General features: G+C 37.8%; 1 protein-coding gene across 5 annotated transcripts in view; it reads right to left on the bottom strand.

Annotated features, from left to right (window-relative positions):
* Positions 1-8,905: 8,905 nt before the first annotated feature.
* CABCOCO1 (ciliary associated calcium binding coiled-coil 1) overlaps positions 8,906-17,119 on the bottom strand; it is a 119,195-nt gene continuing 110,981 nt past the window's right edge. For 3 of the 5 annotated variants that reach the window (XM_042908008.1, XM_042908007.1, XM_042908005.1), the window contains 3 exons: positions 15,033-15,155; positions 14,466-14,606; positions 8,906-9,299 (listed from right to left, as the gene is read on the bottom strand). In XM_042908008.1, the coding sequence (XP_042763942.1) occupies positions 9,225-9,299; positions 14,466-14,606; positions 15,033-15,155 (339 nt within the window). In that variant the 3' untranslated portion in view covers positions 8,906-9,224. Of the gene's footprint in view, positions 9,300-10,358; positions 10,750-14,465; positions 14,607-15,032; positions 15,156-17,119 lie in introns of all 5 variants that reach the window. The other 2 variants (XR_006194392.1, XR_006194393.1) reach the window with 2 other exon arrangements.

The raw sequence follows: 17,119 nt of genomic DNA, 5'->3' as shown, positions 1-17,119 counted from the left end.
GGGGTACAGGTGCCCCTATGCATCAGTACTCCTGTATCCCTTGGATAAATTCCTAGCAGTGCTATTGCTGGGTCATAGGGTAGGTCTATTTTTAATTTTCTGAGGAACCTCCACACTGCTTTCCAGAGCGGCTGCACCAATTTGCATTCCCACCAACAGTGCAAGAGGGTTCCTGTTTCTCCCCTGTGGAGGTATTTAGTAAATAATTTTTAGTGAATTAAAGAGTACTTCAGCTCCGGAAATAACCTGGGTTGAAAGGAAAACTACTAGCAAATTAATAATTTAGAGTCTTATTTATACTTTTCTTATTATATTAGAGTAATCCCCAGCTAACCATAGACATTTAAAACTTTACAGGCCTCTCTTAAAGTAGAAAGTATTTAAGGTGTGTCCTCTCATGGGAAATTCCTGAGTGTGCAATTCATCAGACTTGTGAGGCTTAGTCAATTATTTCATAGACTGTCAGTCTAGGAAGGGGCCGTGGGCTTATATAAACTAAGAAATAATTACCTTATGTAATAAAACTATAAGTAGGTCCCTAGTTAATGAATTTGCTAGTTGTTTTCCCAGTTTATAGACATTGACCCGTGTGAGACGTATTACATATGCATAAACACAGACATATTCATGGAGTTAATTAGGGCACGCTAAATTGCTGTAGCAGATAGACCCAGGAATGAAGTCACTCGAAGGAATGGAAGTTTATTTCTCCCTCATAAGACAGTCTGGACTTGTGATCCAGGTGGGAAAGTGTCTCCTGCCACATGGTCATTTAGAAACCTAGGCAGATAGTTGCTCTATCACCTTCAAATTGTCACTCTCCTCACTGCCATCCGGCAGAAAGGCAGAAGAGAGAGCAGGGGGAGGAATTGTCTGGTCTTGAGCAATACCCTTCAGGTAGCGCCTTTCCCTTCTATTCACATTTCACCGGCTGGAGTTTAGTTACATGGCCACACCCAACTGCCACGTGACCTGGGAAATGGAATCCCGTCATTCTAGGAGAACAGTTTTTGGTGGACAGCTTCTGACATGCATGTGATGTTACACACAGAGTAGTAGGCTGGAAGAGTCTCCTGAGTGATCCCACCCTCTCTAGGCTCTTTTCCACTCTCCCCACTGCAATAGGAATCATCTGTGCGCAGTGCAAATGTGCTTGTCCTTCATCAACAAGCCCCATATCTCTTAAGACCTTTCAATAACTCCTCATTATATTTCCGAAAAAGACAAAACTATCCTGACATACAAGGCTTTGCATAATCTAATCTCCTCTTACCTAAGCATTTTCAATTTTGCAAGATATTCCTTCTCACTATGAGGCTCCTGCCACATAGTCTCCTTTTCACATTCTCTGCTTCCCGTGTTCCCTTTTCTCAGGGACTTTCACACTGGCTGTCTCCTTGGCCTGAAAACCCTTTTCTCCCCTCTTTGCCTCATTAGTGCCTATTGATCCTTTAAATGTGATTCTCCCAGTGGAACCTTTCTAGATTTGGTCAAAATCCTCTAAATAAGTTCTCACTGTAGAAGAATGTATCTTTTTTTTTTTTTTTTCCCCAACCACCCATTACTCTTTTGCTTTTTGCCTGTGTGACTGATTGAAATCTAGTCTTCTCCCAATAGACTATAAACCCCACGAGGTCAGCGATTATGTCTCTTTTAGCATAGATTCTTACCCACAGAAGATACTTAATAAACATGTGTTGAACATAAGTATGTTTGAATAAATGAATGAATGAAGATCTGTATTCTACTTTTGGCCCTGCCACAAATTAACTGTGTGATCACAAAGTCTTCCCTTTCAGGGCCTCAGTTTCTTCATTGTGAAAGGGTTGAATTAGATGATGTTTAAGACCTTCAGCACCATGATCCTATGGTCCTACGATTTGAAAATTGAATCCTGTGGGTCATGAAGTTTGTTCAATCACTCAGTTACATTTCCTAAGCAGATGTAGCAAGTTCTGGGTCTGGCAAGGTAGAGTGAGAACACTAATTGTTTCATTTTGAGTTTCAGTGCAAACTTTATGCTAATCCATAAAGTCCAATAACAACTGAAAAGAAGATTGGAGAGGGTTAATGAAAAATAATAGTATTAGTTATTATACAGAAAAAGGTAAGGAAATAAAATCCACAAACATTTTGTTGATAGTTGTAAGATTAGCTTCTGTAGGGGGTTGGAAGATGAGCACTGTTACTTTCATTTTGGTTGAATTTAAAACTTGGTTTTATGAAGGTCATGTATTGACAATGAATGAATATTTCATTGATTGGTGTAAGAACAGGTTTTTTTTCCACTTTTTTGATTTTGAGATTGATATTCAATAAAAAGGATGAATATCCAAGCTATTTTACCCCCCACCTCCTTTTTTTTTTTTTTTTTTTTTTTTTTTTGGTGATAGAATGGCAGAAGATCATTTTCCATGCCTGATTTCAAGTTGTTGGTTATCACTTACCTATATCATCTATCTATCATCTATCTTCTCTCCTTTTATCTATTTAAAAATAGCAATTTCCATATTATATCCATATTATATAAGACAAGGAATGCTCATTGAGAGAAGTCTTAGTAGGATCTAGAGGAAATTTGCCTCACTGAGAACAGCTTGAGAGACTGGAGCCATCTTATTAATGGTTGATCTCTTTATTTAAGGTTGGCTGATAGACCATATTATCATGTTATATTGTGGAGTTGGGTACTTAAAAGGAACCAATATACCCTTGCTTTTATGAGTCATGCACGCCTTTAGAAAGTTTCAACATCTACCCATGGAACTGAGAAGGTAAGGTGAGGCAAGACTGATGATGCTTGCAGTTTCTCTTAAAAATGGGACCTTTATGAGCATTTCTTTTTCCTCCTAGTTTGCAAGATGGTTCTATCTGATTTTTCATGTGTCACTAGAAAGGGGATGTCACTACACGAGTGGTGAAATCTGACTGGGGGCATCTTTCCTTCTAATTAATTTTGTTTTGTTTTGACATAGATTCTTCTAAATTAATAGATAATTTTTAAGAACAGTTTTAGATATACAGAAAAACTGAGTAGACAGGAGAGACACTTCCCACATACTGTTCCCCTGCCTCCCCACAGTTTCTCCTATTATTACTAATTATTACTGTTATTACTTGTCTTATATTAGTATGGTACATTTGGTACAGTTAATGAACCAATATTGATATATTTTATTAAGTAAAGTTCATCTTCATATGTCTTTGCATTTCCTTTTTCTGTTCCAGAATCACATGCATGATTCTACATTTCATTACTTGTCGTATGTCTTTAAGCTCCTTTTGGCTATTGACATTTTCTCACACTTTCCTCATTTTTGATGACCTTGATGGTTTTGAGTGGTACTGATCAGGTATGTTGTAGGATGCTCTTCTATTGGACTTTGTCTGATGTTCTTCTCATGATTAGTCTAGGGTTATGCATTTTGGGGAGAAGTGTATATGCCATCAACATGATTTATGACTACTGATGTTGATATTAATCATACTGAAGAAGTAGCATTTGCCAGGTTTCTTAACTGTAAGGTACTCTTTCCATATTGTATTCTTTGGAAAGAAGTCACTATGTACAGCCCACATATAATGATGGCAGTTACGGTCCTCCTCTTTTGGAGTAGAGTATCTACATAATTTATTTGTAATTCTTCTGCAAGGGAGATCTGGACCAAGATTCTTTTAAGTAGGTGGGCTTATTTGGATTTGGGGATATTCTAATAAGCATTTTGTGGCTATGATTATGCATATATATTTTTAGATAAGGCAATATGACCATGGCAACATGATGGGGTGGAGAAGGTACTGGATTAAGAATGTGAGATCTAAGGTTGCAAACCAGCCAGGTTACTTATCAAAAGTGTGACCTGGGTATACACATCTCCTCTGAGAGCTGCTTTGTGTGATCAGAAGTTCTACTTGGCAATATCACCTTACTTGCTATCTTCACTGTCTGGAACAAATGTTCCATGGAGTGGCCCATCGCTGGTTTCTTTTCCTACCCTGGTTTCAGCTTGAAGGTCACCCCATCCAACCAGAGTTCTCAGAGCACCCCAGGTAAGGTGCCTCTCCCATATCCCAGAGCCTTCTATCCCATGGCTTTGTATTAATCATTACCATCATTTATTGTTATCTAAGATCCTCTTATTTGTTCACTTGTGTATCATCTGCTTCTAGATTATAAACTTTATCAATTCTATGAACTCCTGGAAGTCAAGGACCTTATCTATCTTCCTACATTTGTCCTACCTAGAAAGTGCCTTGAATATATTAAAAAGAAGACGCTGGGGCACCTGGGTGGCTCAGTTGCGTAAGTATCTGGTTGTTGGTTTCAGCTCAGGTCATAAGCTCATAGTTTGCAGGTTCAAGACCTGTGTCGGTTTCCACGCTGACAGTGTAGAGCCTCCTTGGGATTTTCTCTATCTCCTTCTCTCTGTTTCTGTCTCTGTCTCTCTCTCAAAATAAATAAATAAACTTTAAAAAAAAAGAAGAAATAAACATCAAATGACCATTGGAGACATCTGCAGTGAACATTCTCTGAAGCTAAAAATTAAGTAAAATAACACACAACTCTTTGGTCGCTCTGACCAAGAAACGAGATAAGCCAACCTCCACAGCTGGTGCTTCCATGAAAAAGGGAGTGATCCTAAAAACAAAAGAGATTTTTAGTATTCTTTCTTTGTTTTGGAATTTGAATTCCAACAAGATGGTATTATTTTGATTTAGATTCCTTTTTGCTTGGGAAACTTAAATTAATAGGTATTTTGGCTGCCATGAAGGAGTACTGACTTCTCTTATTTAACAAATCAATGTCCAAGGGGAAAAAAAAAGACTTTGATGTCCAGAAGAGGGACGTCTTCCTGAGGCTCTCTGAAATTTGAGATGTCAGAAGTATTTCTCCTCTACAATTGTTGGGAAAAGGAGCACGTTTATTCTCTAGGGGAACTGAAGCATAATGAAATGCAATCTAAGAACATGCAAACTTATTATCTACCAGGATGGTTGAATGGTTCCAATCAAATGGAGGATAGAAATAGGGGCTTTATATTCGGATTTTGGAAAAATGACTCCACAGCTATATTTAGGCGCAACAGTGCCTGCAAATACCTGAAATTGTGGCAGTCTGTGGCTGTTCATAACATAATGAATATATTTTCTCTTTGAAACTCATCATGGGGGTGAGGAAAAAAGTGCCCCAAATTATTCCTGCGGATGGAAGAAAGATATCTTCCTGTGGATGGTAAGAGAAAGGTTGCTGCTTGTCTAAGTAATAGGTTGGTATTGGTTTTTAATTGGCTCTTCAAAAGGCTGCCTCTGTGCCAAAGACTGCTTAGAGTCAGTGAACCCTGAGACTTAAAAAAGTTAAAATTTTTCTTTACTTCTCCCACTCATAGGAATTGCTAAGAAGTGGAGGTTAGCATCATTAGCAGTAGGAATCCTTCTATGAAAATACTATTTTCCTTGTCTCCATGGATAGAAGTCCTAGCACCAGGGAGATGACCTTTTTAAAAAATACTAATCTGGTGTCAATTTCTACTTAAAACCTATCAACAAGTTTCCATTGCTATTAGTTTAAAAATGAAATTCCGTAATGTGGTCTACGGGACCCTGGGAGAGCTCTGACTATGGCTAAATTGTTCAGCCTCTCCTTGTGTCCCAGGGACTTTGTACATACTTCTCTGCCTGAAATTCCTCTTCCTTCACCTTCTTCTGTCTAGTTAATTCTATGTACTGCTCAGTCCCCAAATGTAAAAACCCATGGGACACATTCCTGACCTCCCAGACTAGATAAACTCCTTTGTTCAATACTCTCATAATTCCCCAAAGTTTGTCTTTATCACAGTCAGTATCTGTTTCCCCTATAGATTATCAGGGCAGAGACCAAGTCTGTTTGGCTCACTACTAAATGCCCAGGGATATAGTAGGTACTCAGTGGCTATATACTGGATAATGAATGAAGGAGTGAATGATAATGAATGAATGAATGAACACAGCTGAGTTGTACATTTCATTCTTGCATAACTTTTCTAAATACTTAACATGCTAACGATAAGATGAGTTTGTTCTTTTTTAAAAAATTTTTAATGTTTATTTTGAGAGAGACAGAGTGTGAATGGGGGAGGGGCAGAGAGAGAGAGGGAGACCCAGAATCCAAAACAGGCTCCAGACTCCCAGCTGTCAGCCACAGAGCCTGACGTGGGGCTCGAACCCACAGACCGTGAAATCATGACCTGAGCCAAAGTCAGTTGCTTAACCGACTGAGTCAAACAGGCACCCCAAGTTTGTTCTTTTATTATAACTAATAACTAATAAAAGAAAGTCCAGTGTTTACTTTTCACAGTTTCATGTTGACAATGAGAGCTCAGTGAAGATAAAGGTGAAGAATGTGCGGTTTGTGATCATACAGGCCTAAGTTCAAAACCTGTTTCTACCACTTACTGGTCATGTGATCATGGGAACAGTACTTAAAAATTTTCTGAGTTTCAGCTTCCTCATCTATAAAATAGATCAGGCCTGGGTTTGAAGCCCTCATCCATCAAGTAGTAATTGTACAAGTTGGTTCAAGTTAATAATCTCTTTAAGCTTCAGACTCTATAACTATATAATGAGGCCAATAATACCTATCTTTCTCTGTCCTAGGCTTATTAAGAGGATAAACACACAGACACACACACAGACACACGCAAAGGCACACACACACACATTTGCTTATAAACATACCAATGTTGCTCAATTTGTGTAGAGTAAAAAGATAAAAGCAAATTAACACAACAGTGTGACATTATGTGCTACCTATCAGAATACCAAAGATAAGAAATTGGCCAATGCATGTTTTCAGTAACAATGCAGAGAGAGATAGGCATTCTCATACACTGTTGGTGAAATAGCTTTTAAAGGCACTAAATTTGACCTAGAAACTTCCCTTCCTAGGAACCATACAATCACATGTGTTTATAAAAATGGCAATGTAGCATTGTGATAGTAAATTACTGGAAACAATAAAAAGTTCATCAATAGGACTAGTTTAAAAGTTATGAAATTGATAAAATTAAATATTATATGGTCATTAAAATGTAGAATTATCTCCAAAATATATTATTTGATAAAAAGACCAAAGTAAACAACAGTGCAAATTACGTTTTTTAAAAAAGATCACTCTCTACAAGCATCCAGTGTTTAAATGGGTTAAAAATACTTCTCTAAGAATTTACTGGAAGCTGCAGTTGGCTTGTGGGGAGAGAAATGAGGGTGCCCAGCTTGGGTGAAATTTATTTTTCATTGTCTGCACTTCGTTTTTGTTGTCTTTAACTGAGTGCATATATTCCTTTATAAACTCAAAATTAATTGAAATGAGCTGCTGCTACCATGGCTGCTCTTCCTCCTGTTATTAGAGGGTAGGGTTAGGCAACAACAGAGACCTCCGGGGTCCTCCAGCATGAAAGATGTAGGCGGCACAGTGGCAAAGTGGTTACCAGGGGAGGACACACTGGTCTACAGGTGCCAATAGAGAGACAGAGAAGGCCAGGAATTCTGGCAAAGAGGCTGATCAAACATCTGGGCAGTGGGTATGAGAGATGGCCTGTGCCTTTTCGGGTATCCTAAGAGGCGAACAGAAGCCAAACCTGACAGCAAGTGTCCTTTAATATGAATTTATTGGATCCTTATAACTACCTCAAAAATAAGTATCATCCTCATTGAATAGATGAGGAAATAGAGGTTGTGTAGTTTGTTCAAAGTCACATATTAGCCAGTGGCTCACTTTTAGACTGCTGGTACTCTTGTTCAAAATAAGCACTTTATTAGAAATGCGGGTCCACTCTGTGCCAATGATTGCATTTGAAGCTGTGCTTGGTGATTTCCAGGAGCTCCTTTATTCCATTTGTGGTTTCCCTAGTTTCACCTCTGTTTTCCCTGGAGAAAAGACTGCTTGGAAAAATCAAGCCTCACAAGCCCTCCTACTGATCTCCTGTGGCCATCAATGTTTTCAGCTGGGAAGGACAGCTCAAGGAAGAAGCACAGCGTATCTCCAGGCCTTCCAGACTAGGAACCGATGAACAATAAACATGGCTTTATCTTAAGGACCACTCTTGGCTTTACTGATCAGCACAGTTAGAAAACTATCAAATGCTGTCAGATCTGTCTCTACCTCAACATCTGTCTCTACATTTTGGGCAATCCCTCTGATACTGATAGAGAAGGTAAGGTCTGGCCCAAAGTTAGGATGTAGATAGAACATATTCAACCAAGTACCTCTGGTTCCGGTATAAACTGGGAATTTCTTAAAGGAACTCTCCCCTTCCCAGTAATGTTCTCCATTCTAGGATACTCTGAAGTCTAAGAAATTTGGAAAGGATATAGCTCATAATTAATTTAATTTATCCAACCTGAAACAATCAATTGGCAAATGGATATTTTTCTTCTAAAATTATATTTTCATAAAGGTATTTAAAGGCTTGAGATGTTTTCAATCATTCTACTGCAATATAATGGTTCATTTTAAGAGCTCTGTGAGTTTGATTTGTATTTAAGATTTTTACAATCTATATATAGGTTGGTCTTTAATAACCATTTATACATTGCTTCTTTTTATATAGGTCATGTATTCTCCTGGGAGAGTAACAAGATTAGAAATAACAAATACGGTACAGAATAAATTAAAGTGTTTCAAACTGCATTATATAATTTCAGAAAATTGGTTTCACACTGAAACGTTTAAATAAGAAAACCAAGCGATTTAAGGGGGAAAAAACCCATAGTATATGCATTTTAATTGCTATTGTTTAGCAAGTTTTATCCTTGGCCATGTGGTTATCTGTTCACAGGGCTCCAGTAATGTGGCAGTTCATTGGGTCAATATGGATAAAATTATTATTATTTTTCCTTATTTAAAAAAAGTGGGCTTCATTCTCCCTGAAGATGAATAGCATTTATTAGTCAAAATGTCAAAGGAGTATCGTAAAAGTAATTGTATTTTTATATATAATTCTCCAAACTCTTGTATACAGAATGTTCTTATTACACTTAGTGCAATAAATTCAGAGGCTGTTATGGGACAGGAGATAGCAAAATGGGGCCAATACTTTTCTAATTACTTAGGATAATAAAAAGTGGGGCTTGGTTTCCCTCTCCCAATGAAAGGAAGGATATCTGCTGCTCTGGAGAGTCTATTATTCTGGCTGGTTTTATTTGTTTCTCTGAAGTTTAAGCATCACTCTCCTTGCACTAAGTCCTCAGGCCTTTTTCAGTTTTTCTATTCGTGCATTGAAGGCCTCTTCCTGTATTTGCAGCTTTTCGTTTATCTCGGTCTGTGAAGACAATCATAAAAAAGTGGTTATGATGAAGCTATCTTTTGCTGCACATTGTCTTTGCGGTTTTGACATACTATAGTGCCTAAAGACAGACATTATCCCTCACACACCTTCCTGTTTTGCAGACAGAGCCGTGTTTCGGCCTGTAGTGATGTGATAACACTCTATCATATTTCTCCGCACACTCCCCATGTATAGCGTGGCTGCTGCGAACAGGAAGTGGTATTTGGACAGCCATTTTTCACACAGCCTCGTGTTGGCAGATAGGCTAATTTATCTGTATTTTCAGACAGACTTTACCAATAAGCACCGAATCAGAATAACTGCTCTGGGCTCAGTTAGTGCGCTCTTGTTGGTACCCCCACCCCTGTTCAATGATGTTTTTGTCTCCTGTGTAATACATTCTAAATGGGATCCCGGAAAGCCTCTGTTGTGGTATAACAACACAAATAATCTCACAATTGGAACAATTCTGATAATTAAGAATATTCATCATACATTATAACTCTTGGAATTATGCCACTTTGTGGTATAGTTTTGGTATAAAAAAGTAAAGCGATTGCTGACAGGTTTTAGTGTTTGCTGCAGCTGTGATAGCATTTAGCCTCTGGCAGTGATATTCTGTGGGCTGACATTGCTACCTGCACAATTCCAGAAATCCTTTTACATTATCTGAACATTAGTAGTCCCGGAAATGTCTTCCCTTTTTCATGATAGATAATAAAATTAGGTATAGAGAAACCAGTGGTAAGCAATGTGGTAAATCTAGTGTTTTGTTTAGGGGATTTTAAAAAAGTTTACGCGTGTATGAGGAGTAGTTTATACACATAAGTACTAATAAGCAATTCGAAGTTTAGAATGTGAACATCTGCAACGTAATTTGATGTCCTCAGGGTAACTGTATTTTGAGAAAACATCTATTATTTCAATTTATACAGAATAAATTTAAAAAATCAAATACTGTTTTGGTCCACATATAAATTTTCATTCTTATTTATTTATTTATAAGTACAACCATAACAGGTAGTTTCGAAATGTATACCCTGGTTACCTTACCTGATGAGATTTTGTTTCAACTTCACTGGTAAGAATCAGTATTTCTGATAAGATGGCATTGGTGTCAACAATTCTGGATCCTCATGAAAGTATCCTTCTTCTTTGGTTCAAGTTTTATCAAGCCCTACAAGTTTTATCAAACTCTGGCCTCTCGTTTCCCATTGTATTCCTTTTTTGTTTCCTAGTGTTTGGGTGGAGGAGGCAAGGAAGAATGAACTTGGTCCTCAGGGTTACAAAGGAACTCTGTCATTGTTTAGGAGTCACTGATCCCCTTGGGCATGATTTTGGTAGATCTGGAAAGAGCACTGGTCTAGGAGCTGGAAACCAAGGGATTAACTTAGTTACATAATCTTGGACAAGTCACTTGGCTACCTTGGGTATTAGTTTTTACCTGAAAAATTAAGTGATTGATAATTAAGTATGTTAACATTACCTGCTAATTTTTAAATTCTTAATTCCAACTCTTGATTTTGTGATATATTCACCAGTGTTATATTTCATTAGTATGACTTTGTGAATTTTTAAAAAAATTTTTAGAGAGAGCGATCGAATGCAACTGGGGGAGAGGGGCAGAGGGAAAGAGAAAGAAACCTAAGCAGGAGCCCGATGCGGGGCTCAATCCCTCAACCTTGGGATTATGACCTGAGCCGAAATCAAGAGTCTAACACTCAACTGACTTACCCAGGGACCCCTTGAGAAATATTTTTAAAATGTGTTACTCTTGTTTCTTTCTGGCATGCAACATATTAGACCATATAGGTTTGAAGAAATAATCTTGTCTCAATTCCAGAGGATTGGGAAGCACTACTCTAACTAAACAGTTAATTCTTTCCACTTTCAATTCATGTGTTCTATGTCCACTAATAATTTCATTTCTTTTGACTATGTATATGTACTAGCATTGATCAGCCTCAGTTTCCCTGTGTCACCAGTGTTTTCACATTAACCTGGAGATCTTTCTGGTATTTCACTGAAACAAAATTCACGGACACAGGTGTGGGCTTTGGGGAGAAGGTTCATGTGGGTAAGATATGTACCCAGCAGCACAGTGCACTGACAGAGGGGAGCTAGGTTTCACAGCTCTGGACTGCGGTGATCACTACTTCAGTTCAGGCACAACCAGCAGAGCCTGGATGAAAAGACTCCCTGTCTGGTCAAGAATGAGATTGTCAGTCTACCATGCCTCCTTGTTATTCCTCAGAACACTGCTGAACAGACAAGCTGTCCTAAGACCACTAACGAGTGAAAGTTTCTATTTATTTTAAGGGAAGAATGGAAAATCCATGATCTGGGCTCAACAGCCTCTCATTGACCACTACCTTGAGGTGATGTCAAATTCAGCTTTTCTCACCTGGAAATTCAAATTTACCTAAAAATACCTAATGTCCCAAGATGGCAAACTTCCTTCAAGGTTTTCACATTATTTTACCCTATTGCTTAGACAGGGCCAAGAGCCAACATTTAATGTAAGAATTTAGTGTTAGTATTCATATTTCTCTGAAATGTAATTCTTTAAATATATTAAAGTTTGCTCCATTGGGTATAATTTTTATTATACAACTCAGGGCCAAAATAATTTCATCTTGAATGTATCTTTAAAATTAAAATACCTAAACTATATAAGCTTAAAATGTTTGCTCTCTTCAGTAATAATTATAATTAACATCTCAGGGCCAAGATAACTTCATTCTTAATAAATCTCTAGAACTATAAAGTGAGTCAATGGGAAAGTAAGTGGATTAATATACAAAATGTAAAGATTCACACTACATTCTCTGAAATTTCTGAGCTATAGAAAGTGGAAAATGCCTGAAACCACACTGGAGAAGGAGCTCTAAAAAAACTGAACCCAAAACATGAATTTTCTAACTGCCTTTTCCTCTAAAAATCATAATAACAGTATGGCTCTTAAATAAAGGAGGGAAAAATATTGGAAAATTTAAAACATCTTACAAATACTCATTCATTAAATGTTCCCACAGCAATTCAGTGTATTCATACCCTAACCACTGACAGGGGGCTACCTTTGAACAGGCATGCTGCAGTTTTAAGGGCCATTGACGCTGGAAGGCAGGGTTTAGAAGGCGAGAATAACTTACCCATCTAAAACAGGGGAAGACATTTAGGTAGGCAGAGAAATAATTAAACTTGGAACCTGACCAAGACACAAGGGTAAACACTGAAATAGTGCCACACCACGGTAGTATTAAAGTATCCAAAGTAGCTTGGTCATGATATTAGGGGTTATGTGGTTTTTGTGGGTAACACTGGAATTAGAACTAGAATCCAGGTCATAGCTTCCACTTAGGGCCTTTCATCAGTTTCTGACCCTGGAAATGATGGATAAATGATTTAGTCTTCCTGTGTCTATCATTTTTCAATTTATTTATCAGGGAAGTGCCTGGCTAATTCTCATGTAGTTTATGAGGATTATTAAGCGAAAATACATAAAGGGGTTTGTTATCTTGAGACATTGTGTAAATCCACATCACCAAGCCATTTTATTGAAAAATTGGCAGTAATTGGCCCAGGCTAACGTCCGTGAATACACTGAAAATGGAAATGGTTGTGGCACCTAAAGGATCCGCACCTCCCACCCCTTGTCCACATTCTTTCTATGTCTAATCACACTGGGATGAACCAGCTAATGAACATCCAGGCCTGGCAAGGTTGGCTTCAGGCCAAAGGGACAATAACGCGCACATATAGCAATCATACTCTCTCTGTTACAGAGGAGTGATATAAATGCTACAAACACTAACAGTAAAAAAAAAAAAAAAAGTCAATGAATAGTTAAAAATACACTGCTCACTCCATGGAACATGGCCTCGGTAAAGATGTTTTCAATTTGGGGGCCTGCAAACAATTCTATTACTGTCTAGTAGTTCCTCAGCAATAATTTCAGAGCTGTAGGATGGCAAAGGAGCCCAGGGCCATGATTATACATAAACTATATTTAGATGAAACGTTATCAAATCTATAAAGGAGATATGTTCTGAGTTCAATTTATTTCAACTGCACTCTGCCCTTCCACACAGTAACCAGCTATTACATTCATGGGGTTGTTAACAATAAAGCTTTGTGTGAAACGTGTTCTACCACTATTTCTGGTAAACACTAAACACCCCTTATTAAGCCGAGGACTTTGGCTGATTCTGTTCGTATCAAACCATTAAACGTTCACATAAATAGTGCATTAACATTTGATGATTAACAAGTAACAAGGTATGCTTATGCCAAGCTAACTAATCTTTTGCTCTTTCTAAATTAGTTGTTAATACAGTATGCTTTTTATATATAGTCTCATGTTCAGATAACAATTAAATCTTTCCCTGAGATGCATTAATATTTGAAACATGTAGTATATTGTTCTATTGATTCATAGTCATTTCTATAAGAAATTATAAATCTTCTTCAAATTTGCAATTCACTTGGTTAATCATTTTGCCTGGAAAATGATGCAAGCCTTTGTGTTGAGGTAGAAGTGGTTTTTGTCTTGGTTTGCTTTGTTTTCTTGGACAGGAAAAATATCCACGCACAGAGTTGAACTGACTGATACATCATTGACAGTTGCTACCAGGACGGCTGTTCCATCACTATTTCCATGCAGCCTTTGGTGTAAATTGCTTATTAGTGATATGTAAAATGGAACAAAGTATCTGAGAGAAAACCTCTCTCAGAGAGTAACCTCTGAGAGTATCTGAGAGAAAGATTTGAAAACCTCTCGTTAGAAATTTGGTGAGAAGACTTACTGAAGAATCAGTGTTTACTGTTAGCAATGTACTCCATTTACTCTTGCAGGAGCAATGTTTACAGTATGACAGGCACTAAGTCTTTACCATGTTATTTTTTCGGTTTCAGTGCCAGATGATTTTGTAAACTGGCAACACACAGCACACTAGGTGCTGTTAGTGAATCTGTTTTGTGATCTTCTGGAATCTCCGATGACTCAACTGAGAATTATGTGGAGATGTTGAACTGAGGTCCTCCATCATTAAGCATCGCTCTTGTTAGCAGAGTGTGGATAATATTTACAGACCTAAGGTGGAGGTTGCCTAATTAACCAATAATAATAAAGTAAGTGAGCACGCTATCAAGGCTGAGTACCTGAATGCCGATTAAAATATCATCTGTGACTTGACCCAGCACTGATTTTATATCTTCAATGGTGAAACCCACTAAAGGATCCGCATCGGAAATGTTGGCTTCTGACTGGAATTCCTCAGGGACTTGTTCTTGATCCAACCCCTGGAATATCAAAAGAGAACAACACTCAAGTGATTTCAGGAGCATTCAGTGAGCTATATGTAACCTCAAGTTCTCTTGGGTACTTTTCTACAAGGAATGATGCCAGTCTCGAAGGAGAATTTGATTTGCTATTATCCTGCATTTTCATTATTCATGAGCATCTTGACAGATCAAGTCACGGTGGCAATCAGTGCTTACTCTTAGGAAAGTGGAGGTGGAGACTGGGGAGGCTGGAGAAGGAGAGATTAAAATTGCTAAACCGTTCTCATCTGGCCCATCTGTGAAGCAACCCTAAAAGAAGTATTTGTATTGAGCTAGGAAAAATCAGAAGGGAAAGAAAATGGAAGAGCATTTGCTTTCTTTCCTCCTGCCCTTAGAGAATATAACACTGAGATAAGGTGAATTAGGAGACAAAAGGAAACATACCTTCACTTCTGCATCCAATGTTGGGGGTGGTTCTATGAATGTTGAATAAATGTCAAATGAGATTCCTTCTTCTAGAGGATCTGGAAGGAGACCACCTGAAGGCTTGACAACCTCTATCATTTGCTGGAGGGGAAGAAAAGAACTGTATCATGACAAAGCCTTTGGTGAGTAACCACAGTTTCCGCCAATCCATTAATTTCTCTCTATATATTATAATGAATATATAATATATAATACATAGCATATACTATATAACATATATAATAGGTAATCAAATTAATTAAAAGTATATGAGATTTAATATATAATTATATATAATTAATATAACTACACATATAATATTTATATTTATATTTATATAATATTTATATATTAAATATATATTTATATAGTTCCAATTCTATTATATTTTAAGTGCTATCTCCTCTGAATTCTTGACACCACTGCCCTGTTAGTTCTCTATTGCTTTTTGGTCTCTGTATCTCTGTATCTTATAATTAGCATTTTATTCTTCCCACTGTCTTATTCTCTTTCTATACTATGTGGTTAGAACTTTATTTTATACTGCCTTGATCTTTAACTGTTTTATGTGTCAGTGTGTCCTTCCTGCTCCTACAAGCTCTCTGTAGGAAACCATGTTTTAGATCTTCTGCATGCCTTATCCAATTCTGGCAGAGGTTGGGTTCTTGAAACACCCAATGACAGCCTAATGGTGATTGATGTTACTCAGCAGAGTGCGGCTGTTCTTGGGGGCAGTAACAAAGTGGCCACCAAGAACTTCGTGATGAGGACAATAAAGGCTCTAAAGGTTAATGTATAAAAGCCAGCACACTGTAAATCAGGGGAGATTTGCAAAATCAACCAAAAACACTGGGGACAAGACAAGACTTCACCGTGAGCATTGAATAATTCTGTAGCAAATGTGCAAATTTCAGGGAGGGTGATGGGTGGTCAACAGCAGAAATGAAAAACAGGAGTTAAAGAAGTCAACTTAGGCAGTGTCCATTCCACCCTGACTTGGAGGTTAGAAAGAGATGAGGTACTGATGGGATCAAACATCTGAATCATTTAATTAGTTCCTTTTGTTCTGATTCCATGTTTGACAAGCAACGTTTTGATCACAATTTGACTTCCCATCTCAATTGATCTGTAAAGACATGCTCAGTTGAGTGCTTTGATTTTCATGCCTATTACATTCTTCACTGTAAATCAGTACATTGATGTTCTAGTTTGTATAGTAAGCTCTCACGAGCTCATTTTTGAAGCCCTGAGGTGAAGTCACCCACTGTCTGCTGACAAACTCAGACCCTGAGCATACAAGTTTAAAGACAAAACTCTAGAAATGCAGAATATCACCAAATATTCACCATCCTATGGGACCTGGAATATCTGAAGTCATCATACATTAATTTCTGACTTCTCCACAATAGTTCATGTTAACTTACATGTTAAATATGTAATAATGTAATAATGTATAACTTTTGTGTTATAATATTTCATCATTTGAATATTAATACTATTATTTATTAAGATAGGTTTGGGAAGGTCTCAGAAGCTAAGCTATTATCTAGCCATCCCTATATGTTTGCATTGAATTCATATTATTAATTTTAATTCAATTTTATAGGAAGTTGCTAGTTTGTATAGATATATAGAAGGACGGAACTGTTGGGGCGCCTGGGTGGCGCAGTCGGTTGGGCGTCCGACTTCAGCCAGGTCGCGATCTCGCGGTCCGTGAGTTCGAGCCCCGCGTCGGGCTCTGGGCTGATGGCTCGGCGCCTGGAGCCTGTTTCCGATTCTGTGTCTCCCTCTCTCTCTGCCCCTCCCCCGTTCGTGCTCTGTCTCTCTCTGTCCCAAAAATAAATAAAAAATGTTGAAAAAAAAAAAAAAAAAAAAAAAAAAGAAGGACGGAACTGTTAAAACTTTATAGTCAAGGCAATTTAGAAACCAAGCAATTAAATGATTGTCTTATGGTCAACTCATTACTAGTGACAGGACGGGGATTTAGACCTGCTGTGCCAACTTCTTGGCCCATGTGGTTTTCAGTATGCACATCATCATGCCACCATACTTGGAAATTATCGATA

Source organism: Panthera leo, chromosome D2 (assembly GCF_018350215.1).
Source record: "Panthera leo isolate Ple1 chromosome D2, P.leo_Ple1_pat1.1, whole genome shotgun sequence".
NCBI lineage: Eukaryota > Metazoa > Chordata > Mammalia > Carnivora > Felidae > Panthera > Panthera leo.
The sequence above is the reverse complement of the archived record's forward strand: the minus strand, read 5'-3'. Positions and strand labels throughout refer to the sequence as shown.